The 26320-nt window shown below is 53.7% G+C and overlaps 1 protein-coding gene and 1 long non-coding RNA gene across 3 annotated transcripts in view; one reads left to right on the forward strand and one right to left on the reverse strand.

Annotated features, from left to right (window-relative positions):
- Window positions 1–4053: 4053 nt before the first annotated feature.
- POU3F1 (POU class 3 homeobox 1) lies at window positions 4054–5863 on the reverse strand. Its single transcript, XM_019726580.2, has one exon. It carries the CDS (start codon window positions 5784–5786, stop codon window positions 4434–4436), a length of 1353 nt encoding a protein of 450 aa, XP_019582139.2. The 5' UTR covers window positions 5787–5863; the 3' UTR covers window positions 4054–4433.
- Window positions 5864–6019: 156 nt separating this feature from the next.
- Window positions 6020–26320, forward strand: part of LOC109444866 (uncharacterized) — a 49795-nt gene continuing 29494 nt past the window's right edge. For both annotated transcript variants that reach the window (XR_012497149.1, XR_012497150.1), the window contains exon 1: window positions 6020–6662. This is a non-coding gene — a long non-coding RNA (uncharacterized LOC109444866). The remainder of the gene's footprint in view (window positions 6663–26320) is intronic.

The raw sequence follows: 26320 nt of genomic DNA on the forward strand, positions 1-26320 counted from the left end.
TTCCCCTGCTCAGGTGGGTCTCCTTTCGGGAGCTCAAGCCCTGCTGAGGAAAGCCTGGGCCTGGGAGGCTCACTGGGGGCTTGACGCTCCCATATGCAGGCCAGAGCCTCTCCAGTGGAGACCAGATTCCAAACAGCTCTAAGTGGGTAGCTGTGGTTGGTCAGCTAATCCTGTGTTCACTCAGTCGAGTCCTGGGGTCAAGGAACAATTGCACCGAACCTAAGCCAGGTTAACATATAAACGAGTGCAACTTCCTGGTGCAGGAGGTACAGTGCAGGACGCCTTCTGGGGTTGCCTTGATGACCACAGGTGACTACAATGGCCACCTTCCTTCTTCCTGTTGTTGGCCAACCCCCGCCCTGCAAATCTTTTCCCAGTTCAAACATGAGCACTATAGCATAAACTTTCTTTTCCCCTTCTACCTCTGAAAGCAAGCACAGTGGCACACACACAAATTCATACACTATCACACAGAGGTTCACATGGGGAGAGTGAAGCTCTAACAGGATCTGTGGCCACATGATCATAGAAAATAATTTTGTTCAAATAAGGAAGATGGGATCAGAAAATTCCAGATCTGCTAGGGAAAGCTTGGGCGTCTTGGAGGTTGATGTTAGGAACTTCTGCCTCTCTTGAACGAAAGGAAGTCTGAGGATCTCAGAAATGAGCAGGTAGATCCACACACACCTGGATGGAGAAACGGCTCGGTCAAGCTCAGGGCTGACTGTGGCTTTCCTAAACTCTATTCTATCCAGCCAGTAAGACACCAGGGTAAAATATTTCTCTCCCTATGGCTTCTCTTCATACGGTCAAATGTTCCGTGGTTCCTAGCCTCATTCCAGGCTGGAGACTGGGGGAAGGAGCCCCGGGGGGGCCTTCTGTGACCAGAGGTTGGTCACTGGATAGCTGTCCCAGGCTGGTGTCTCATTAAGCAAAATCCTTACAAAGTGGAAGATTTTCTTCTGTCCCCTTTTCCATTTTTTTTTTCCTTTCATCTTTTTGTTCTACTCCTCAGCTGCTGCTGGTGCTTGGGAGGCCACATTGTTTAGCTGTTTTTGAGTTGACGTGCTTAAATAATAAATCCACCCTCCTGTACAGGATTAAGCAGACAATTAGGAAATCAATCAATCAATCAATCAACCAATCAATCAATCAATTGGTGTCAGCGGCAGGCAGAGGCCAGTGAAAAGCACCCGTCTTCCCAGTCGCCCTTTCCAAACCTGCTGAAGCTCAGGGTGGCACAGGCCGCAGGAAGCTCTGAACTTCATTTTCCATTTCAGGGCCCTGAGGCTGGGACAAATCCAGGAAAGGAGAAATAAGGAAGGAGTGCGGCACTGCCTCGAAGTTCCATAGTTATTGGAGCAGGGAATGAGAGGATGAGGTAGGGTGGCCCGTGGCTCTGGGCCACGCTGTCACCTGCTGGCCTGTAAATTCCTGGCCTCCTCTTTAAGAAGCATGGGGAGGCTCACTGGTCTGCCAGTACGGGTACTGGCTGAGACATGGGTGCCAATTACAGGGCTAATTGCTCACGAGTCTGGACTGAAGGAGGGAAGAAAAAAAAACAGTGAGAGGCTGAGCATTTGAAAACCCTGGTGGCCTTTATACTTGCAGAGCCAATTCCCCCAAGATTGAGGGGCAGAGCCCAGAGTCACCGTAACTTTCAGCATGGCACAATCATCCTGAGGCCCCGATCTGGCCAGGGACCCCCAACTTGGGGGCCCGGGAACACCTCTCTGGGCGCCCAAGATGCCACGGGCTGTTGGGCAGTTTCCCTGGAGGGAGTGGGCTACATGTACACCCTCGTTGTAGACACTTTCTCCCCAATCAAGCGATTGTGTCTTCAAGCTTTGTCTCCACGAAGAGGAAGAGAAACTGCATGTGGTTTTTCCTGAGAAGGGAAAAGAACACATCTACGGAAGAGATAGGGAGAGCTGTCTTATTAGTGTTTTTAAGAAGAGTTGTTTTAAAGGAAAAGAGATCTTGGCTGGGACACAAGTCATCTTGGGCTTCAGCCCGGGAACCCAGCCCTGCCTCGGCCATCCTGACTCTGGTGAGGGGTTAAGTTGTTGCCGAAGTCTTCAGAGGGAGATGTCTGAGGATGTCTACTTCCCCCATCCAGGTCATGACTGCACAGCCATGGGACCTTCCCAAAGGTATGTGCATCACTCCCTGGGTGGGTGGGGGTCCTTGGGTATCCATCCCTAGAGAGGAGATGGCAAGGCTTTTGGTGGGACAGTTGTTTGTACCCCCACTCTTCCACATGAGAAGGTGAAGCAGGTGGTTTGTTTGCTGAGAAGTAGGGCAGGCTTTGCCCAAGCAAACAGGAAGGGCTCTCTCCCCAGGCCCACTGCAGTCCCGCAGGACCACTGCAGGAACTTCCAGTGGATCCAGGTAGGTTTGGGCACCACTTGCCTGTGGGTGGAGAGCCAGTCTGGGCGGGCTGGTGGGGCCTGACCCAGCTTCCAGCTGCCCCAGCACCGGGAATGGTGAAACTGGCACAGATTCCACACATGGAATGCAAAGTGAAACCAAAGTTAGGGGTTGGGGTGTTGGGTGGGGGATACATAGATGTGTGGCTGGTGGTGGTGGTCCAGGTCGAGGCTGAGAAGAGCAGTCAAGCATGCCTGAGGAATGGCTGACCCAAATTCAGGGTGGTGTTTGTGGTTCACTGTCCTTCCCCTGGTCTGGTCTCAGGACAGTCTGTGTAAGGGACGGGACAAGAGGCGGCTTCATCTTCCCTAAACTCACTCACCAGAGGCAGGGGCCCCACCGTTGCCCAAGTAACAAGCGATCCTGATATTGGCCTGGCAGGTCTGTGTGGTCACCTTTCTCCAAAATAGTGAAGCCATGACTTTAGGGGAGGTGAGCCAGGGTATCCCATGACTTTATCCACAAACCAACCCAGCCCTGGTAGTAAAGAGGACAGGACACAGCCCTGGGGTACATGTTTATGTGAGTAATAAAATATTTACTATAACATAAATATAAAGGGAACTTCCCAGTCTACATTATTTTTTTTGCAATAAAGATACAAAGAGAATGCACCAAAACATTGTTCCAAAAAATAATAAAAATAACAAAATTTAAATTCAAACTGTAACAAATAGAACAAGAAATGGAGAAGGGGGAAGCTCCAAACACATCCAGAAAATAAATAGAGATGGGTCAGAAATCTGGAAATCATATTAAAATATCTTTTTCGGATTAGTCAGTATACAAAATCCTTTAGGATGGGGAAGGAGGGCAACCCGGAAAACCAAAAATAAAAACCAAGCACAAAATGTTTCTTCTCCCGCCAGTGTGTACATATCTCACATATTTACATGGTTCCCACCTCACCCCAAACTTGGGGAATTTCTCTCTCAGCCTCCCCCAGCATCCCGCATCCCAGGGGGCTGCAAAGGGAGTAGACGGGAGCTTCAGGGACTCAGGCAGAAGGCTCTCAGGGAACGACTTATTTCTACAGCTGGTTAAAAAATACCTCCAACTTTTCCAAGTTTCGTTTGTTTGTGGCCAGGAGGGCAGGGCTCCGCGGGGAGCCAGGGCCCTGCTGTGCGGTGGTCAGTCTGCAGCGAGGCAGAAGGCCCTTCCCATCCGAATGTGGTGGGAGCGCAGACCCCTCCAGCGTGGCCGGGAACCGAGCTGGGACTCGGATAAAACGAAACGAAAATGAACACTCGAATTTTTTTTGTTAGTTTTTGTTTTTTAGTTTTGCTCTTTTGGGGTAGGGTAGGAGAAAGTAAGGGGAAAAAATAAATTAGGCTAGATTAAAGCTTTGGCTATTTCCTGCTTTTATACACAGACGCGGCTCTCGCGGCCTCCCCTCCGGGGCCCCGATAAATACAGTATACAGCGATTTAAATTAAGGGCGCGGGCGGAGTTAGAAGGACCCCAGGAGCCGAGAGGCTCCATGAATAAATAAAAACCGTAAAAAAACCAAGCCCGGAGGAGGGTAAGGGGGATGGGGCGCATCCTTATGGGAGAGAAGAGGCGCGGAGAGAATAGTGACAGTCCCCCACCCTCGATCCGCAGGCTCCGGCATCCGCTCCGGGGAACCCTCCTCTCTTCGTCCTCTCTCCCGAGGAATACCTAACCCCGTACCGCGTTACCTGTCGCTGTGGGGAGGCCGCTGCCGGGATCCGGCCCCGAACAGCCCGGGGGGCAGGGGCGGGAGTCGTCGAGGGGATGGGGGCAGGGAGTAGGCGGCGGGCAGGATGCCCGGGGTGTTGGCGCGGTCTGGATCTTCCCTTCACTCCTCCGGGACTCGGGCGACGCAGCCCAGTCGTCTTCGCCGCTCGCCGGAGATGGTCGTCCGGGTGTTTGGTTTTGTTCGAAAGTTTCTGGGCTTTTTGTAAAATCCAAAGCAACCGAACAAAAAGAGTACAGGCCGCGCGGCGCCTCGCCGCGCGCTGGCGGGGGCCCGGCCCGCGGGGTCACTGCACGGAACCCGGCAGTGTGTGATGGTGGTGGTGGTGTAGCGCAGCCGGCGGTGGCGGCGGGGGCGCCGAGGGCGGCGACGCACCGCCCCCGCCCGGCCCCAGCTCGCCAGGTGCATAAACGTCGTCCATGGGCGGGTGGCCGGCGCCGGCTGCGGGGGTCATGCGCTTCTCCTTTTGCCGCCGGTTGCAGAACCAGACGCGCACCACCTCCTTCTCCAGCTGCAGGCTGTCGGCCAGGCCGGTGATCTCGTGTGCCGAGGGCTTGGGGCACTTGAGAAAGTGGCTCTCGAGCGCGCCTTTGACCCCCACCTCGATGGACGTGCGCTTCTTGCGCTTGCGGCCCTGCGCCGCGATCTTGTCCAGGTTGGTGGGGCTGCCGCTGGACGAGTCGGTCTCCTCCAGCCACTTGTTGAGCAGCGGCTTGAGCTTGCACATGTTCTTGAAGCTGAGTTGCAGGGCCTCGAAGCGGCAGATGGTGGTCTGAGAGAACACGTTACCATACAGCGTGCCCAGCGCCAGCCCCACGTCGGCCTGCGTGAAGCCGAGCTTGATGCGCCGCTGCTTGAACTGCTTGGCGAACTGCTCCAGGTCGTCCGAGCTGGGCGCGTCCTCGTCCGAGTGCTCGCCCACCGACGAGCCACCGCCGCCTGCGCCCGGGTGCAGGTGCGCCGCCGCCGCGTGCAGGCCGCCGGCGTGTGCATGTCCGTGTGCGTGTCCGTGGGCGCCCAGGTGCGGTGGAGGCGACGGCTCCAGCTGAGCCTCGTGGCCGTCCTCATGCAGCGCGTGGTGCAGGCCCGGCCCCGCGCCGCCGCCGCCCGCCGCCAGCATCCCAGCCAGGCCGCCGCCGCCGCCCCCCGGGTAGGCCGCCTGCGCGTACAGCCCGAGCGGCTGGGGCTGGTGACCCCCGCCGGCCCCCGGCGACGGCGACATGGCGGGGCCCAAGTGGTGCGCCGTGCCGCCCTGGGCCCATGCCGCGCCCGCGTGGGCCGCCCCCTGGTGCACCAGGCGCGCGTGGAAACCGCCGCCGCCGCCGTCGTCGGCTCGACCGTTGCCGCCGCCGCCCGCCTTGCCGTGTTCCAGGTGCGGGCCGCCAGCCCAGTCGCTGCTGCCTCCTCCTCCTGTGGGTAGCCACTGGGGGTGCGCTAGGCCCACGGGGTGGCCCGCGCCCGCGCCCAGCCACTCGTGGTGCATCAGCTTCTGCACTTCGCGGTACGCGGCCCCCGCGTGTAGCCGCTCAGCGGCGGCCGCCGCCGCCGCTGCCGCCGCGGCGTCCGGGGGCATAAGCGGTCCGGTGCCCCCGGCTCCGCCTCCGGGGCCCCGCGGCAGGTACTGCGCGGTGGGGGCCATGCCGCCCCGCGCCCTGCGCCGCGCCGCCGCCGCCGCTCCGCTCCGTCTGCGGGCCCTGCCGCGGCGTTCCGCCGGCTTAAAGCCCCGACCCGCTCAGCGCTCCGGAGCCCCACCCCACCCGCCGCCCATTGGCTGCCCGCGGAGCCGCCTCCCGCCCCCCGGCCCCGGCCCTCCGCCCCCCGCGCCCGCCTGCCGCTCGGCCCGACCGCCCAGAGCTCGCCATTGGGCCTCGCTCCCGGGGTCCCGCGCGCCGACCGTGCTGATTGGTCGCTGGGGCTTCATTCACGGCCCCCCACCGTCCGCGTACACACTCACGCCCCGGGGGCGCGGCCGCCACGTGGGGAGTGGCGCGGGGGTGGCACCGGGACCGCACCCCCTCTCGTCCTGGCTGCGTGGGCCCTGCTTTCCCCCTGCGCTGGAGGCTTGGAACTCGGCGGGTCCCACTCTCCACGCGAGCCGAATTCCAGCCCGTCTCTGGCCAGGCGGCCAGAAGCGGCGGGGGATTGCGGGCTCCGGGAGGCGCTCGGGCTTCGATAAGCAGCTCAGCCCCGCGCTCCTCCCTCCGTAGTGCAGCTGCGGGCGGGCCGGGATTCCCGCGGGTCTCGTGGCTGCGAGTGGGAGGTGGCGCGGGTCCCCGACTCGGTTCCGGTGCGGCTGCTCACCTTGCCCGCCTCGTCTCCGCGGCTTTCCAGCCGGCACAGAGCTGTCCTCTGCGCATCTCCCCCCGGCGTTTCCTTTCCCTTCTTCTCGCTCTAGACCCGGCGTCGCAACTCTGTCAACCTCCGCGGCCCTTAGAGCGCGTCCAGCGCCGGCGGAGTCGGACCGGCCCCTGCTTGAGGCCTCGCGCGGGCTCCCCTTCGGGGCACCGTGGCCCAGGTGAGTACCGCGCGAGCGGCTCGGGGCGGAACGGCCGGCGGCAGCGATGTACTCGGGCGGCGCTCCACGGTTTCGGGGTTTCGTAGTGAGAGGACCTCAACTGTAGCTCCGGAGAAAACGCCGCGGACAGGGGTGGTGGACACATTTGGCTCAACAGTTTGTGTCCCACACTGCCGCCGCTTTCTCGCTCCTTTTCCTCCCAGCCTGATGGGGTCATGGCGGGGTCACGGCCCGGGAAACTTGCTGTAGGTGAGGAGTGGCGTGGACTTGAGGAAGGGCGTCTGGCACTTCAGAAATTCATGATGCAGTCCGGGAGCTGTCCAGCCTTGTATGGAGCCCTGAACTGGATTTACCTCGAGTTGCCTGGGGCTGCTGAAAAGGGAATTGAGATAGAGGGGGCCTTATTTGGAAAGGTGAGGCATAGAATTCGGGTACCTCCTCACTCCCCCCCACCCCCACCCCCTTTAAGTACTCTGAAGAATCCTGAGTGGACTCGGACCTCAGCAGCAGCTGGTCTGTGCCTCTAAGCCCCACACTGGGCTCGAGGCTGAGTGGAGTGAGCTGTGGCCTCCACCTCTTCCCCACACTGAGATTTGGCTCACACAGTCTTCCAACTGCTAGCCTACCTCTTTTCTCTGCCTCATCTTGTCTACATGGATTCAGAGGTTCCAGGGCTCTGGGGTCCCAAATCACAGGACTGAACTGGGGCCCCAGTTAGGGCCCAACTGGGCAAGTCAGGACTGTGGGATAAAGCCTCAGAGTGTGAAGAAGAGCGATGAGGGCTCTGGTGGCAGCTGCTGTGGAGATGAACCCAGGGGTGGCTGGGACAGAGTCAACAGTGACAAGGGTCATTCTGGGCACAGACTGTGCTCACCCAGGCCCTGAACGCCCTAGGACCAGCTGGTGGCTGGTCTCCAAGGGATGGAATGGGACAGGGCAAGGTTCTTGTCTGGCCAGTGGCCACTGTCCTGAGCAGGCTCCTTAGGTACCACCCTGGCTGCAAGGGCTGTGATGGAGCCTTGTGTCTGAATCCAGCTAGGGATGCTGGGCTTTCCTGGACTCTGGCCCAGAAAGTGGTCACCTTGAGTCACCTTTTCTTCATAAGGTCATTGCAGTGGACCTTCTGGTTCACTTGCCTTCCTGTCGCCTCTCCTAGGCCCAGGAGGTAAGACCAAGGTTGGAAATCCTCTAGTGAAGCCTTGTCTCATGCCAGCCCTGCATATCACTGAAGCTTGTCTTCCAATCCAGACCTGCCACTATTGTTCTGGGCAAGAAGAACTCTGGTCCAGTCTTTCTAGCTCTTGGTTTTCCTACCTGTAAATTGGGAATAACAGTACCATAAGCGGCCCACTTGTCTCACTAAAGTTAAGTCAGAGGGTGGTACTAGACAATGGGGGTGAAAGCTCCAGAAAGGGCTTTTACTCTGCTTGTTTCTATTGTTAGTGCCCAGTGAATGGGCAAGTTACTCCCCCACTGTAACAAAATCTCAGTTTCCTCATCTGTAGAATAGGGTTGTGGAGGTTTGGACCAGTTAATGTCTCAGGCCCTTCTAGCTCTGATGGTCTGTGATTCTATGAATCTGTCTCAGTTTCTGTTGGAGGAAAAGCAATGTCTGGACAGTGGACAGGTGTTGTGATGTCCAGTCTTTGTGGTTGTCACTGAGACTTGAAGAACGATGGCACAATACTTTATCAAGCGCTTTTCATTCACCATTGTACCTGCATCTCTCAGCCCTGTGAGAGAACACTGAGACTGTTATTGCCGGTGCATAGCTGAAGGAACCGAGGCTCATCTGAGGGCATAGAACCCGGGAAAGTCCCCCTCCTCATCATTCTCCCCATTGCTCTGGGATGGGGAAGGTTGCCAGTCAGTGGCTTTGGCTATCACAGCAGAGGGAGCCCTATGTCTGGTAGCTCTCAGGGGGAAGCCAGGGCCAGCTGGTGCTCTTAAGCTGGGTTCCCAGGTCTGTGCTGAACTGAGGGGTGCCTGCAGCAAAGACAGACTCCTAGGTTACCAGCTTGTCAGTCGGCAAATCTTAGTACCAATCCCATTACTCCCATTCTCAGCCTTGTGACTTTGTGCTAGTTGCTTTGCCTGTCAGACCCTCAGTTTCTTCATCTTAAAACGGGGACAGTAAGACCTGCTTCTCAGGATTGCTCTGAAGCTCCAAGGCTGAAGCAAAACATGTCATTTAGATGCCCTCTTTTTTTTTTTAAATTTATTTTTTAAGTTTATTGGGTAGATGCCCTCTTAATGTTAGATGCTGCCCTGGGGTGAGCAGCAGTGTGGATAGGAAGGGATAACGTCCCTTTCTCTGCTTTGGAAATTTTAGACCCTCTACAATGATATGGGTTTGGTCTCGAGTCCAAATTTTCTTGTATTTGAGAGTTTGTTTCCAGAGGAAGTATCTACATCCTCTTGGCTCTTGCTTCCAGAGGTTCTGTGTGGGACACTGGGGACTATGACATGGTCATTGGCAGAGACACCTGCTGTAGGACAAGCCCTCTCTCCTGGAGCCCTGCCCTCACAGACCCTGGGGAGAACTTGGAACACGACAGTCGGACACTCAGCTGACCCACTCAGACACAGACTGGTTTCGGCATGTGAAAAGATGTGCATACACACACACCCACACCCACATGCATTTTAGCTCAGGGACAAGCATACAGATTCACAGTAGGGACATATGGACTCATACCATTAGGTCGGATATTCACACTCATCCAAACCACACAATGATAAATACAGGCATGTGTGTAAACAGGAACACGCATACACAGAACCTACACAGAGGCTCAAGTAGGCATTCCTTCAGACACAGAAATACATAAGACCTGCAGGCCCTTGGGGTCACAAGCATGGAGGCTGTCACCTGGCTTGCCGATTCACATGAATAGGCACACACTTGTGTTCACACACAGGAGCCTACAGCCCAGCCGCATACACTCCCCATTGCACAGATACAAAGAGGCCTACCCCACACATCACACAGACACACACATGCATACTCGTACCATGTAGGAACTAACACATTTACACGGATCAGAAAGCAGAGGAAGGGGTGTGCCCAGGCCAGAGCTTGGTCCATGTGGTTAGGCAGCAGCGTTAGTCCCAAGGAGGCAGGAAAGTCCCTTCTTTTCATTTATATATATTTTTTCACTCCTCTTGTCTGTGGAAGGCAGCTCCCAACCAGGCCGCCAGCCTCAGAGGTTCCCAGACCTCCCTTCCCATCGGGGCCCCTTTCTAGCCCACCCCCAGGCCAGGAACTGCCTGGGCTTTCCCAGAGTGGCTGGGTCCCAGCCTCCTCCAGGCTCTGGAGTGTGACAGAGAGCTTGCTCATTTGACACAGGTCACTGAGCCTCCAGCAGATGGGGCCCTCACTGTGGGGGGTCCCTGAGCCAGAGGGGCTGCAGGGGGAAGAGCTGCAGGGATGAATGACAACTACACAAGCTCCAGCACCAGGTCCACTTTCTGCAGAGCCCAGAGTCACAGACACAAACCTCTGCCGTCTACATTCACACTCCCTCCTGAGAGGTTCAGACTTGGCCTCTAGAGCACAACCACACTCCGTCAGCACCTCGTGGCCACATCGCACTGTAATATTCTAGACACCTACCCTAGGCAGGCGAGCCTGGCATACCGAGCAAGGTTTGGGAGAAGGTAAGGGGGGGTAGCTGGGTCTGGCTGCTTTCCCCCTCTGGACTCTGAACCCCTGTGCTGTGTCTTGTCAGTCAGTGGTGACTTGGAGTCCAGGAAGTGCTGAAAGCAGCTGCAGCTGCAGACCCAAGGCCTTTATAGTTTGGGGGCAGATGGGCTCCAGGACACTCCTCTTGGATTCCTTGAAGTCAGGAGTGCTAAGAAGAGCTAAAGAGAGGGGGAGATCAGAGCCCATGGAGAGCTGCTGGAGGAGCTGGTGCCTTAGGATGCCCTCCTGTGTGCGTGGGCTTTGAACCTTTGTCCGAGTCAGACTAGGCTGGGGCAAGGGACAGCACTCATAGCCCACTTCCTTTCCCTTCTGCCAGTCTTTTCCTCACACCCTACGTCCTGCATTTTCAGTGTCAGGAGACCTGGATTCTGTCTTGGCTCAGACTCAGGCCTGCTGGATGACATTGGACCAGTCTCAGTCTCCTAATCTCTGTGAAACTCAACCTTCATCTGTAAGCTGGGCAGGATGGTCTCTACTGGTTTCTTGTGAAGATGGGGTGAGATCACTGCCCGGATGGAAACTTGGAAAGTGTGGCTTGGTTTTTCTCCCGGGGCTGCATGGGGTGAGTAAGAGGCTGTGTGAGCGGAATCAGAGCCTCCCACTCCCCCAGCCAGTTCTTGCTCAGCAATGGCAGGAGTGACCACGCCCATCACCCTGTTGTTCTGGGCTGGAATGTGTTTTTGACTGTAAGAGTCTGGCAGGGTCCCGGCTGTCCCAGATTCCCGCCTGGGGTGGCACCAGGTCATCTTGTCCAGCAGCTGCCTTGGTGAAATTTGGTGCCAGCTAGACAGATTCACAACGCTGACCACCATCCAGAAAGCTCTCCCACGTGGGGTGTGATCACTGTCCTGAACTCTCAAGCCCTTACCTGTGCTGTGTAAACTCAGCCCCTCCAGGTGTCTGTACCTCTTCTATCCTTCCTGTGTTCCCAAAAGCCTCGCATAGAGGAGTGAGGGCTAGGCGGGTGCTGCTGCCTGTGGCGGTGGAGAAAGAAGCAGCCTCACTTGTTTCATCTAAGGTGTCCTATCTCAGTCTTGGTGAAGGGAAGGAAGGATGGAAGGTGAAATTCATCTTTTAGGGATGAAGCTTTCCTTGCATTCCCCCTGCCCCAACCTCCTAGGCCTATGGGTAAAGGTGGGGGTCCTCCCAGTGCATCAGTAGAATATTCAAATGAGGGGTGGCCAATTACTCTTGAAATTTACTTTCATTTTGAGCAGAATGGCAGCCTCTGAGCTGGTGTTAATGCCCACAATCCGGTTATGCAGAACACGCTCTCTGCAAATCGGTAAATCATTAGCGGGATTAATCACTCTGAAAGGCTGGGGCTGGATTTGGGTTTTTTTTTTTCTTCTTTTTAACACTTTTTTTCTGGATGGCTGCAAAATTCACTACCACAGGGTGGGGTGGGAGCAGTGAGTGATTATTTTAGTTCTTGTCACCATCATTAAAAGAGTGAGGTGCCTTCCTGGGCTGGTGTTCACTTTGTGGCCCAATTGAGGGCGGGGGCGGGCAGCTTGGGTGGATTGGAAGGGTGAAAGGGGAGTTCTCATGTTTGTGTGAGGTGCAGTGTTTACAGCAGCGTGCTGGGGACTTAGTGCGTGTGTGTATGTGTGTGAGATGACTACATGTTAGCATGCTTGCATGGCTTCGTGTGTTTGTACTTTCTAGATGCCCATAAGTATTTGTGTGCTTGTGCTTGGTTTGCGTTAATGTGTGTGCACTAGTGTTTGTAACTGTCAGACAGTGCTATCGTCTGAGAGTGGTCTTACAGACCACATCTTACCTTCCTCAGCCTCCAGGTAGCTCTTGAGGGGAAGTAGGTAGAAAAAGAGGGAGGTCCCTACTTGGACCTGCTTTGGGGGTATGTGGCTCAAGGTGAATTTGCATATTCATGAGCCACTGCCTCTCAGTTCCCCTGGGAAGGGACTGAGTCCAGTGGAGGCCCCTTAGGGTGGATGAGGAGGTTAGGCTATCACTGTAACCTCTGTCTCCCCCATCCCGGGTCTAGTGGCTGCCTCTTCCACCCATGGGCCAGGAACAGCAGCACCCCATGGCCCCTGAACCCCAGTTTCTGCATAGCTTCTGATAGGAGCTGTGTGGCCATGAGGGGATGCTCTTTTTCCTTCCAGGTCCGATGTCACTATAAGGGCTTTTGGGAACCAAAAGCTAGGACCACGTTGGTGAATGGGACTGTCTCCCACTTTGTGTCCACAGTGGGCCAGCCTCCTTATTCCTCTTTCTCCAGAGCTTAATGCAGCCCAGCTTTGGAGCAGTAATTACCTTCAAATGACCCAGCAATGACATCCTTAGGGTGTCGGCCAGAGATTTGACCGAGGCGATCACAGGATTCACTACCCCGCCAGCCCCAGAATGTAGGGTTTGAGGTAGGACTTAGTGTGCCTGGTCCTTACATCAACCCACTCCTTCCTCTTATGTCCCCCAACCCCCTTGCCCCCCGCAGAGTCAGGCGGGTAGCCTGGGCATGACTATCCACCACTCCACAGATGGCACAGGTGCCCTGTATTCCTGTTCCTGTGCCTCATTCATTGCCTTCCTCCCCTCTGTGCAGTAGCCTGGAGTCACGGGGAAGGGCAAGGTGATATAGTTCCTTGGCTGTTACAAGTTGGGAGGGGAGAGAGTTGGCTGGGCTCCATGCTGGCTTTCCTCAGCTTTCTTGGAGGTAGCAGGTGGAGGGTGGAAGTGGAAAAGGAGGATTTAGGAATTATATTTTCCCAGGGACCTCTTAGCATCTTTATGTATCTCTGGTGGCAGACATCTGTCTGAGCTAAGGGTAGCATCTGCGTGGGCCTGAGACAACATCTGTTTGAGGCTGGGACACCTGGCTGAGCCCAGTACATTTTCTGGCCCCGGGACAGCTTCTGTCTGGGCTGAGGACATGTGTCTGAACCTGGCACGGCATCTGTCCAGGCCTGGTGCGACATCTTCCTGGCTTGGGGCAATGTTTGTTTGAGCCCTGGACATCTGTCTGACTTGGGGACGTCTGCTGAGCCTGGAACAATACCTATCTGAGCCTGGGGGTGGACTTGTCATTGCAGATAAAATCATTGTTGAGTCTCAACTTTTGTTTGTGGCTCAGAACAGAGCATGTGCCAGACTCACGTCCCTGCTGTCCTTTCTACCAGGGAAGGGCTTTTAGGTAGAGTGCCTCAGTTTACCTCCAGTTGTAGGCCCATTGGCCTGGTTGCTCTGGGCACCTCAAGGGACAGCTAAAGTTTACACTCTAGTGGCTCCAGGAAACCAAAGTTTTGTGTAAAGGAGGCAGACAGGTCATAAAATCCAGTGAGTGGTCTAGGACGATTCTCCCTCTTCCAATCCCTTTGTTGAGTCAAGTCAAAGTGCTACCCCAAGACACAGCTCAGACATGTCCCTTGCCTCCTGAGAAGCCTTCCATTGCTCCCTACTATATACATCTTCAGGTCCAAAGCTCCCAGTGGTCCTGTCCCTGTCTACCCTCGGAATGCAGCAGCACAGAGCTTCTGTTCCCACAAACGTACCAGGCACTCAGGACTCCCTGCCTTTGCATATGCAGTTCCCTGTCCTTGGAATGCCTTTCTCCCCCCATCACATCCTGCAAGTCCTAGTTATGGTCACCTGCTCTGGGAAGTCGTCTTGCTCCTTCTCTGGACTAAGCCACTGTCTCTGACCTGCTTTCACCCTGTGTTGTGCAGATACCTCGGTGTTAGCATTGATGGGCCCGTGTTGTCATTACCCTTTGTATGTCTGTCTCTCCTGCAGGACTGTGAGCTCTTGGGGGCAGCTGGCACTGTCTCATCTCTGTCTCCCAATAACCAGCCCAATTCCTGGTCTATAGTGCTACCAATAAAGAATGTCTGGTGATGGACCACACGGCCCTGCCACTGTGATCTCATTTCTCTCTCTCTTTCTTTTTTTTAATTTTAATTTGGCTTGGGGGAGATACTGGCTTTCAGTCTCCGAAGAAGTGGGCTTCAGAGAAGAGGGTGTATTTTCTTATTTGTACCTGGTAGGTTGACAGAAGCCAAAGGGTGCTGGGCAATGGGCCCACAGCGCCCTGGATAAGGGCCTTTTAAAGTCAGTCCTGCCCAGTGTTCTTTGTCCGTGACCAGGATGGAGATATATGGCATCCAAAGAGTCGATACACTTGCTGCTGACAGGAGGCAGGGAAGAACGGTGAAGGTCAGGGGGTGGCATGTAATCCAGACATAATAGCTTTTCTGTGGGCTGTGGGGATGGGCTTAAATCTAAGAAAGAGAACCTTTACCTGCGTCCAAGCCCAACTCCTTGAGGGCAGGTGGGAGAATCGAAGCCTGTTTTAGCTTGTGTGGAAACGTTCCAGGGTTCCTGGGTTTGCTCATCCTGCCAGAGAGGGAGAGTCACGTAGGTGTTATTAATATAAATGTCGTGTCCAGAGCAAACCGCTCTCCCTGGTCAGGCCCCCCTGGCACCTGGCCAGGTTCGGAGGAGGTAGCTGACAAATGAATGCTCCTGGGACAGACTCTCTGCTTTCGTGGCTTTTATTCCCCAAATAGGAATATCTTTATTATTTTTGCTAATGATAATAGCAACACAAGCTTATTTGTCAAAATTCTTTGCCTCATAAATATATAAAACAAAGTGGGAGTTCTCCCTGAGTCTTTCTGCCTCACCCTTCGGAACTGTTCCTATTAGCTATATCTTTCCAAAACTTGTTTGCATGGGCACACACTAATAATAATAGCTAAGATTTATTGAGTGCTTATTATGTGCAGGAATTGTACTAAGTGCTTCTACCTGGGTTTACACATCGCATCCTCATCAAAACACTAGGAATTAGGTAAAACTATTATTTCCATTTACAAAGGAGGAAAATGAGGCTCAGAGATCATATTAATATCAATAACCTACATATATTGGGGGCTTACTACCTGCTAGGTACCATTCAAAGCACGTTACAAGCTATCTCCTTTAATGCCTGTAGGAGCTAGTAGGTAAGAGAATGCCTGGCATGTAGTAGGCAATAAATGGTGACCAATACTTCCAACTTGGAAGTTTGAGAATCTCAGATGATGAATCTCGGATCGTTCAGTGGGCCCCAAAATTGGGGGGGGGGCTCTTGTCCCCAACCTTCTGAGCTACAGGCAGCCACCCCATGGGTGTCTGGAGATGCTGATTCAGCAGTAAAAGATGTAAATTCCTACCTTGGTTTGCATGTGACTTACACATATGCATTTATGAGTGTCTTTGATTAATGTTGAAGAGCTTTGGTGATTTTTCTGCCAGGCTTCAGGGCCCTGCAGAGGGCATGGCTAGTGTAGACTGGCTGCAGACTCTGAATGTGCATGTGTGGACTATTGGTTTGGGTGCAACTGACAGCTGTGGGTAGGTGGATGGAGGCCAGAAGGCTGAGCAGGGCAGACTGGAGCCTGGGATTCTGGATGGGGGATTTGGGCGGCTGATGTAAGTGGGGGGTGTCTGTCAGAATATGGCAGGGTCCACCTAACAGGCTGGGATGAAATCAGAGCTCCAGGTACTAGGTGGTGACTGGGTCTATAGGTGGCCATGACTTTGGAGAAATCAGGATCCTGGTCAAGCTTTCTAGGTAGGAACTCAGACCCAAGGAACCAGGACAGGGTCTGGGGTCCAGGGTAGGACATGTGGTGGTGGTGAGGGCTTCCAAACAAGGTGAAAGCTCAGAGGCAGGAAGGGGCCCTCCTCCAGAACCTTCCCCTGGTGCTCACCAGGACAGGGATCCCTTGCTTGTGTGCTCCAGGAGAGAGAGTGCTGTCTGCAATCAGGCCTTGGGAAAATCTGCCAATTGCAAGAATATTCTGTGTGCGCTGGCTGTGCCCAGCCCTGTGCCTGGCACCAAGGGGAGACCAGTCCCAGCCTGCAAAGCTTGGCAGGGGAGTCGGTGAGATAAGGAGGGAAGGGCAGGCTCCGACCTTGATTGAAGGCTGTGTGCCTGGCATCAGGCGGCACTTTCATCCATTATCTCCTTTGATCCTCACCACGATCAAAGGCAGTGGCTCTCTTATCTCCTCGTTACAGAGGAGGAAGCAGACTCAGAGAGCTGCAGTGACTTGCCCAAGGTCACACAGCAAGTGAGTGAAATAGCCCAGAATGCAGCTCTGTCTCATTCTAGAACCTGAGCATTTAGCCAGTTTATTCTGCCTTGGCTAGGGGTCAAATAAGGATAATACCTACTTTGCTTAGTTGTGAGGGTTAAATGAGCTCAAGTGTGTAGGGAGCTTAGCACAGTGGCTGGCACACAGTCAGTGTTCAATAAAAGGTTTTTTATTCCTTAAGTGTTGGAGCTGGGATTCTGAAATCCTGGTCCAGTGGACCCTACTGTTTGCATGGTACCATGGTTCTTGCCAAGGCTGGTTGGGAGGAGGGGCTGGTTGGGGACAGAGCAGGGCATCCTCTGTGGGTTGGATGAGCCCTTGTTGTGCATGGACACTAATGGAGAGCAGCATATGGAGGGGGACAACTTGCCAGGCCAGAGCCCCTGTTGGCTCAAGTCCTAGCCCTGGATAGGGTGGGGACACTGAAGTTGTCTAGTTAGAATTGTGTGTGTGTGTGTGTGTGTGTGTATGTAGTTGGTGCGGGTCCTTGACTAAAGAAGGAGAGATGACTTTGGGAGGTGCTCTATTAGCAGGCAGTGGTCAGGGCCCTTTCTCGTTTCCAGCGGCAGAGATCTGAATGTTAGGTTTCTAAGCACTTTATACGTACTACTTCATTTAATCTTCACAATAACACAAGGAGTTGGGGAAGCCTGGGAGACAGTTGGGCTCCCTTTGATTCCTGCAGACTCTTCCCACCTCTCAGACACCTTGGAGCACCCAGTGTCTGCCACCCAGAAAGACCAGGATCCCTATAATGGGGCAGGCCTGAGAACATCACAGATCCAGAGTCTTTCATGTCCTCGCTGGGCCCTGCCCAGGATCAGGCCCTGAGCCTCCTGGAAGCCACCCAGGACACTGAAGCCAGTGAGGGTGGGGTGCCCAGGTTAATCCCATCCAGCCAGGCTGGCCTCAGAGCTCCCTCTTCTCGGGGGCTCCCAGCCACATCTTCCCTGTCTCTTCTCTTCCACTTAGCTCTTGGCCCCCTTCCAGCCCCCTCCATAGCTCAAACCCCATCCTCTGGGCTCTGTTCAGAGAGTCTAGTCACAGCTCGTAGCAGAGGCTCCTGGCAGGGAGAAAAGAAGGTTCCATACCTGTTGTCTGATGGAACTGTCTTGAAACACTCCCTGTGCTTTGCTAACTCTGCTGGAGGCAGCATGGGCCGTGCGTATCCTATCTGGCTCCCTCTGACCTTTCCTTACGAATGTCAGTGCACAGGCCTCAGTCAGGGGGGGCTTCTTGGTTCCTGACCACCCACCCGTGCCCATGGCCTGGGCTTCTCATCCTCTCTTGCAGGAAAAGGAACTGAGAAGAGGAAATAGAAAAGTTGCTAAATATTCAGAGGCCAAGGAAGGAGTCTGGCTCTTCTGTCAACCTTTGACGAATAAAGAAACCCAGCAAAGGGGATTTCCTGAGTGGGATGAAGGAAAAGAAAGATCTTGTACTGATGGGCTATGCTAACCTGGAAATCATGACTCTGTCTTCCCATCCATCCACCCATCCATTCCATCCATCCACCCATCCATCCACCATTCATCATCCATCCATCCATCCATCCATCCATCCATCCATCCATCCATCCATCCATCCGCTTACTGAATGCCTAATGTAGCCACCAGTTCAGTTATGCTTATTATGTTGGAGAGCTGGTCAGTGTTTACACTTTTGTGACCCTTCTGTTTATGTATTTCCTCGGCCCACCTGGTTCTTAGAGAAGTTCCTTGGCAAGTGGTCCCCCCTCTCTATAGACCCAAGGATCAGCCTTTGCTGTCTGGTTATCAGCAGCTGCCTGGCTTGGGCACCCTGGGGGCCAGGGTTGTGGGGCTCTTACCTGCTGCTTCCACCCCCACTGTGCCAGGCCTGTGACCCTCACCATGACCCAGCCTGGAGGATGCCACGCTGGTCCGGGGACAGTGCCTCGCTGCCTGGCAGTCTGCCTGCACTGCTGCAGCGGCTGCTGGCCCTTTGCCAGCGCCAAGCTTTTGGAGCGGTGAAATTGAGTCACTGTGGAGCCTCTCCACACTGCTGTAGTAAACAAACAGGCTGGGAACTGGGGTGGGGGGCGCTGCTGCATTGGCAAGAGCAGAAACCTTGTGGGGGCTCAGAGCGGTGGGTGGGTGAGCTTTGAGCCAAGCTGTTGCTGTGGTCACTCTCCCTGCCCTCCTCTCTGCCCAGGCTAGAGCTGGGGGGTGGCTCTGAGCTGTGCTGACTGGAGGTGAACCGCAGAAGGAGGTGCTATTGACAGAGACCCAGATCAAGACAGAATGAGACACAGAGAGGCAGAGGGATATAGAGATGGAAGCAGAGAGAGAGAGAGAGAGAGAGGAGGGAGGGAGGGAGAATATATCAGGTGAGAGAAGGAAGACCGAGGGGCTGAGTAGAGAAGGGGCAGGGGAGGAATAGATGGGCTAGGGGAAAGCTCTTCCACAGGCAGGAAGTGAGGAGCTTAATAACAGCCCCCTCCTATGTGGACGGCATCCCACAGTGAACAAAACTTTTCCACTTGCTTAAACTCATTCAAGCCTCACAATAGCCCAGCTGTACTGGGATTGGAGTCCTAGCAGGATGAGGGCAGGGATGAGCCCCTTCCTGGGGAGCAGTCGGGGGAGGGGTGCTGCAACTGGCTGTGAGATGGGTCCCACTGGGTTGGGGGGGCGGTGAGTGGTTTAGAGACAGAGCCCCCAGCTGGGCCTGAGTTCCTCCAGCGACTGAAACTTTCCCAGCTGGGCTCAGACACCTGTGCTTCATGCTCCTGTCGCCATGACTTCACTGCTCCTCTTCTTGGGAGGAAGAGGTTGCCCGAGTGAGGAAATCCCTCCGTCCCTTTTCTTCAGTTCCCAGGCCCCTGACTGCAGGAGTGTGGGCTGTTGACAGCTCACAGCTGAGGCCACCTCCAGGCAGTGCTTTAGTGGAAGGTGGATGTCTTGCCTTCCGTGGGGGCAGCCTGCATCCAATGGCTGGTCAGGTGGAGGAGGGTGTGCAAAGGCCAGGTCCCCTTGCTTCAAACTGGGACACTTCTGAAGGGCCTCCCAGCGCCAGAGCTCCTTGTGAGGCAGTGAGACTGGCACAGGCACTTGGTGTGACTGCACTGCACACCAGTTTCTCCCTTTGCCCAATGCTGCTGCCCTCTCTTGCTGTTCCCACCCCCGCCCCTGCCCAGTACTCACCAGTAAACCTTCTTCAGGTAAATCTCGCAGTCTCACAGCATTTCCAGGGAATGACTTGTTACACTGACTCCATCCATTGGGCCCCAGCCTGGGTCCAGCTCAGCTCCGCCCGTCACCTAATCCTCATCCCCACCTCTAACTCTAAAACCTCTCCTTTCTGCATCTGGCCACTGCCTCCTTCCTTGATCTTCCTGTTCTCCCTCCCGGCCCTCTAGAGCTGTGCTATTCAGTCAGTAACCACATGTAGCCGCTGGGCACTTGAAATGTGACTGGTCCAAATTGAGATGAGCCCCAAGTGTAAAATATACACTGGATTTCGAAGACTTGGTATGAAAAAGAGAATGTGAAATAGCTCTAATATTTTTTAATACAGGTGACATGACATCGAGATGATAATATTTTGGGTGAAATAAAATATTATTAATATTTCACCTGTTTCTTTACCTTTTTAATGTGGCCATTAGAAAACTTTAAATAATGCATGTGGCTTACATTGTATTTCCATTGGACTGTGCTGCTCCAGCGTCTGTTATCGCGCAGCAGCCAGAGGGAGCCTATAAAAAACAGTCTTGGTTTGATCATGTCCCTCTGCTGTTCACAATCCTTTAAATGCCCGTATCTCACCCAGGGTAAAAGCCAAGCCTTTCCCGGGGCTTTCAAGGCCCTGCATGATCCAATGGCTTGTTTCCTTGCAGATCTTCCCTCCTTCCTTCCTGTCCCTTGTTCCCTTGTGCCAGCCACGCTAGCTACCCTGTAATTTCTTAAACTTGCTAAGCTCATTCCTGCCTCAGGGCCTTTTCACTTGCTGTTCCCTCTGCCAGGAGTGGTTTCCCCAATTCTTCACAGGCTCATTCCCTCATTTGATTCAGATTTCTTCTCAGATGTTCCCTGCTCAGGGTGGCCTTTTCTGTCTCCCTCACTAAAATAGATGCCTCCCAGTTCCTCTCAACCTCTTAGGCAGACCATTTATTCTCATGTAATATTACATTACCTATCAATTGTTTACATTTTGATTGTTTGTTTCTCCAGGAAGCTAGAACTTGGTCTGTCTTATTCACCCAAATAGTCCCCATACCTGGAACTAGGCCTGGAATAAAATAGATGGTCAATAAATATTGGTTGAGTGACTAAATTTTATAGATGACAAAACTGAGATCCAGAAAGATGAAATTGTACCTAAGATCACACAGCTAGGCAGGGACAGAGCTGGGAATAGCTCAGGACTGTCTGAGGCCAGAACCTACACTCTGTCACTAGAGGTACTACTGCAGCCCCTTTCCTTCCTCCTTGTCCCATCACTCAGGAAACACAGGTATCACCTTGGGGAGAGCGGATATGGCTGTGACGAGGCAACAGTCTCTGTTTTTCTGGTATCTCTGATTTTCTGAGTTCTGGAGACTTCCATGCATAGGGACCCAGCTGCTAGTTGATCCTTCATTCCTCTGTGCACCCAGACTCACCAGCCTAAGGAGGACACTGGGATGGGGGTGGAGAGGAACAGGATAACTGGAGGGGAATAGGTGTATGGTCTTCCCAGGGCTCAGGCAAAGACACTGTCTGCCTAGTGCTGAGTGTGGGGCATAGGGAGGAGGCCATGTCTATGAGTGAGGTGACAAAAATCTCACAGAACTTAGGTTTGAGAAGACAATGAAAGGGCTAGAGAGGAACCCTGGAAACCCAACATGATTGCAGAGCCCTCTGCCCAGCAAGCCACCTGTAAGGCTGTCTGCTGCTTTGGCACTTGGGGGCAGCTCAGGCTTGGCTGAGTTTGCTTTTGACCCACCTACCCACTCACCTGTTCACCACTGTGGGGCAGGAGCACTCTGGGCTCTGATCAGATTCCCTACCTGCTAGATTCCTTAGAAGGTGCACCTTGTTCAGAACGAGCCGGACTCTGGAGTCCTGGATGCTGTCTTTTCATTACTTGGTGAACTCCTACACATCTCTCAAGTCCTAGCTCACATGTGCTCTCCCTTGTCCTAACTCCACCTGAGGGCTCCTGGACTTTCAGGTGGAGTTAGTCCTACCCTCCTCTGAGCACCCAAATGGTTCATTGTTGTTACAAGTGTATAAGCATTTACAAGTGTATAGTTATTTTCTTGTATAACAGCCTCTCCTATTAGACTGTGAGCTCCTTGAGGGCAAGTCTGTCTTACTCATTTCTGTGTTTCCAGCCTGACGCTTGGTAGTGAGTAGACTTTCACCATCACCATCATTACCACCACCACCACCACCACAACCACCACCATCACCACCACCATCACCACCATCATCACCACCACCACCACCACCACCACCACCACCATCATCACCACCACCACCACCACCACCACCACCACCATCACCACCATCATCACCACCACCACCACCACCACCACCACCACCACCATCACCACCATCATCACCACCACCACCACCACTACCACCACCACCATCACCACCACCACCACCACCACCATCATCACCACCACCACCACCATCACCACCACCACCACCATCACCACCACCACCACTACCACCACCATCACCACCACCACCACCATCACCACCACCACCACCATCACCACCACCACCACCATCATCACCACCACCACCATCACCACCACCACCACCACCACCATCATCCCCACCATCATCATCCCCATCATCATCATCATCATCATCATCAGACTTGATGTTTATTGATGTGTTCTTGCATATGCTAAATGCTCCCCCTGAAGCAGATCATTTAATCCTTACAATTACCCTATATAATTAGGAAGGTGTTTTATCCCCATTTTACAAATGAGAAAACTGAGGCTCAATGAGGCGCCCAGGGTGGCACTGATGAAAGTGCAGAGCTAGGGCTTGAACCCTTATCTTCTGACTCTGAAGCCAGAGTTTCCATTGCTTTATGTGACCAAGAGGTGAAATGATCTCTTCTATGTGGGCAATAATTCAGGTGAGTCTGCAGGCAGCCAGGATGAACTGGGTGGTGGAGGACGGAACCCAGTTGTTCCTGTGACTGAAACACAGGGTGTGTGCAGGGCTCAGAGGAGGTGGAGATGGAATAGTCAGAGGGACCAGATCAGGGAGGGCCTGGGGCAGATGGTGAGTTGGGCTTGGGCATCTTTTTAAGTTTGAGATGCCTGTGAGGCATCAACATGGAGATGCCCCGTGGACAGTTGGGTCCATGGGTCTGGAGCTTGGGGAAAATTCACTCTGGGGAAGGAGATCTGGGATTGTTGACATAGAGACAGGTAAGTCTGTGGAAATTGGGAAGGCCCAGGGGTGTGTGTGGCATAAGAAGAGGAAAATGTCAAGAATAGAACTCTGGCGACCCCCATTATTTAAAGGGCTGGTTGAGGAAAAGGAGCCAGTGAAAGACCCTCAAAGGGACAAGCAGAAGGCAGAAGGAGAACCAAGACAGAGGGCTGCTACCAAAACCTCGAGGGGACTCCATAAGTATTGTGGAATGAATGAATGCATGAATGAATGAATGAGTGCAGGTGGAAAGGATTGGTGATCCCCCAAGCTCTGGGCCTATTGTGATTCTCCACTGACGATCCAGAGCCAAGGCTCTTTCTGTCCCCAGAAAACTCTGGCTCCTTCCTGTTTCCTCCAGGACCTGCCTTCTGCTCGCCCCTTCCTCAGGGACCAAAGATGGGATTACTTTCCCTACATCATAAGTAGGGCAACTGAGGCATAGTGGACCAGAGCCACACAGGTACCCTGGGTTTTAGTGTAGGTACACTACAGGGCAGGAACAGCATTTCCAGAGAGGGGGCTACCAGAGAGGCAGGGTGTCTTGGGGGCTTCTGAGCTCTCACCTCTGGTCTGGGGTTTCTCACCCTGTAGTCATGGAACTCCTCCTGGAGGGCTCTTGGAGATCACCCAGTTTAACCCCCTCATTTTATAGCTAGGAAGATGAGGCCCAGGGAAGGAAGAAACTTACCCAAGTTCATAGTCATAGAAATAGTAATAGTAATACCAAGCTACCATTTATTGAACACCTACTACATGCCAGGAATTTAAAATCTGTCCTTTTTGTTTATCCCCGTCATTTCCTTAGTAGCCACTGATTTTGCAGATGAAGAATCAGAGGTTCAGAGAAGTAAAGTGATTTGTTTGAAGTCACACAGTAGGTGGGCCTGGGTCAGGATTCACACCCAGATCTGTTTGACACCAAAGCTTGGGTCGTTCCTCTGCCCTCTGTGGCCTCCCACATCCCAGAACCCAGGTCTCCTGCATCCCAGGCTATATTTTCTATACTGGCTGCAGCTTCTGTAGGACCCAGGCAGTGGCTGAGGAGGGAAATGGCAGTCAATGAAATGGAGGGAGTGCCAGTGTCTGGCCTTGAGCGTTGGACATGCACAAAGCAAGTGGGAAAAGGAAGAGAGGGGCTCCTCCCACCCCTACCCCAAGGCCCAGCCAGGCAGGCCCCCAGCAACCTGGCTGCTCTCTTTCCCAGGGGGCTGGAGCTGCTCCCCGCCTCTGCCTGCCCGCCTGATTGGGGCAAAGCTGGCTTCATGTATTATTAATAGCACTGCCAGCCTTCCTGTTTTCACGCTGATAACCTGCTGGGGAGGGCGGGTGGGAGGGAGGGAGCAAGGTGGCAAATCCTGGAGCTTTCAGGGCCCCTCCCCCCTCAGCAGAGCAGCTCTGCGGGGGCTGGCCCAGCCCCAAGTCTCTGAAGTTGGTTTCTGGAGCTTCCCCCATCTGAGCCCACAGGAGGGGACCAGGGACCTCCGAAGGAAATTCATGTGGGAGGTTGGAATGAAGGAAATTCATGTGGGAGGTTGGAATGTGTGGCTCTGGGAAGTACCCCTTCCTTATTCCATCTAGGATACCAACAGCTCAAATCACCTTGGCCTCCCCAGAGGCAGATGTGCCCACATCCAGGTGGCCACGGGGCTCAGCGCTGAGGATTCAGGTGTGTGTGTGTGTGTGTGTCCCAAGATTCCCTGGGGCAGAGATCTCCAATGTCCAGCCGCACATGGATCTCAGCCTACATTTGAGCTGGTCTCTCCCTTCCTCATACCCAACGCCTAATCTTTTCCCCTTCTAGAGCCAAATTTGAGGGCCAAGGGCAGGGTACAGATGGAACTAGCCTTGTCAGGGATGGGGGGGCATGGGGTGGAGAGAGGCCATCTCCTTTGAGCCAACCTACAGACTGGAGGTCACTTGTATGGGTCTGTATGGGCCAATTGTGCATCTCTTCCCACTTTCTTGTTCAGTGATGTCACTTTGGTAGTTTGAAATTGGCCTTGTTGGGAGTATTGACTCTACAGAAATTGGCAAAATGCAAATCACGGTCTCCCCACCCCAGAGCCCATTGTTAGACTTTTACTAGCACAGCCCCTAGACCAGTGTGAAAGGCTCTGCTCTGACCTTGAACATACCTATACTTATTCCACCTTTAACTGCTGCCCAGTTTAGTCTCTGTAATTTTTTTCTCCTTTGCCCATTTTCATTAACATTTAATAAAAGCAGTAATAATAATGGCTAACATTTATTGTGTACTTATTAATTCTGTTCTAGTCTGTTTGAAGAGCTTTGCAAATTCAATTCACTTCATCTTCACAGCCATCCAATGAGTAGTCTATATTATTTCCATTTTACAGATGAGGTAACTGAGGCACAGAGAGGTTGAGGAACATCTGAGGTCACATAGCTGGTAAATGGCAGAGCTCAGACTCCATACCTGGCTCCATGGCCTCTGCTGCCAGCTCCTATTTACTTTTGTGTGGCTGCGAGGGCTGCTTGTGGGGTGCCTCCTGCAGGAGTCTTTCTGGCTATCCTAGCATCCAGGCCTCCTAAGCTGACTTCCTCTGTCATCTCCCAGAGGCTGTGCATTGAGCACACAAAACGGCTCTTCCCAAGTCTTTTCTGCTGCCCCCCAAACTGGGAGCTCTTTGAGTGTAGTGCCTGCGTCTCATTCATCTGGGAGCAAGCACTGAGGGCACTTGCTAAATGAGCCACTCAGGAGGTAATCACAGGGGCCCTTGGGCACAGTGCCTGCAACATTGCATGTGTCCGTATGTGCCCTGCTCCGTACAGGGCAGTGTGGCTATTAGAGACGAGGCTCAATCACCCACAAAGTGTGTATCTGCCTTCTGTGTGTCAGGTGCTGTGCTAGGAGCTGTCGGTTACACTGGCAAGCAAAACAGACACACATCTTTGTCCTCTTGGAGCTTATGTTCTAGTGGGGGAGACATGCAACAAACATGATAAAGAAATAAAACCAAAAGAAGGCATTTAGGGGTTCATGCTAAGGAGAAAAAAACTAAAGCAGGGAAGGGGGATAGGAGGAAGTGTCTAGGGGGAGGTTGAAATTTTGATGGATTAGGAGCCAGTCAGACTTCTCCTAGAAGAAGACATTTAAGGAAGTGAGGGAGCAAGCTGTACTGCTTGTTGGGGGAAGAGCATTCGAAGCAGTGCCAAGGTCCTGAGGCAGGAACTTTCTAGGCACGTTGGAGCAACAACAAGCAGGTCAGTGTGCTTGGAGTGAGGTGAAAGGAGGGGAAAATAGGCCAAAGAGTTATCGGAGTCAAGAGAAGCAAGTGGAGGAAAGAAGAGGCACGTGGGAGCAATGGGGGAGGAGGCACGGAGAGGGTGATGAGGGCCAGCAACCTTTCCCTGTGCCCAGGCTGTGAGAGGAGGGAACAGGAGACGGCGCCACTCTCTGTAGCTAAAAGCAGCCTT

Source organism: Rhinolophus sinicus, linkage group LG06, assembly GCF_036562045.2.
Source record: "Rhinolophus sinicus isolate RSC01 linkage group LG06, ASM3656204v1, whole genome shotgun sequence".
Taxonomy (NCBI): Eukaryota; Metazoa; Chordata; class Mammalia; order Chiroptera; family Rhinolophidae; genus Rhinolophus; species Rhinolophus sinicus.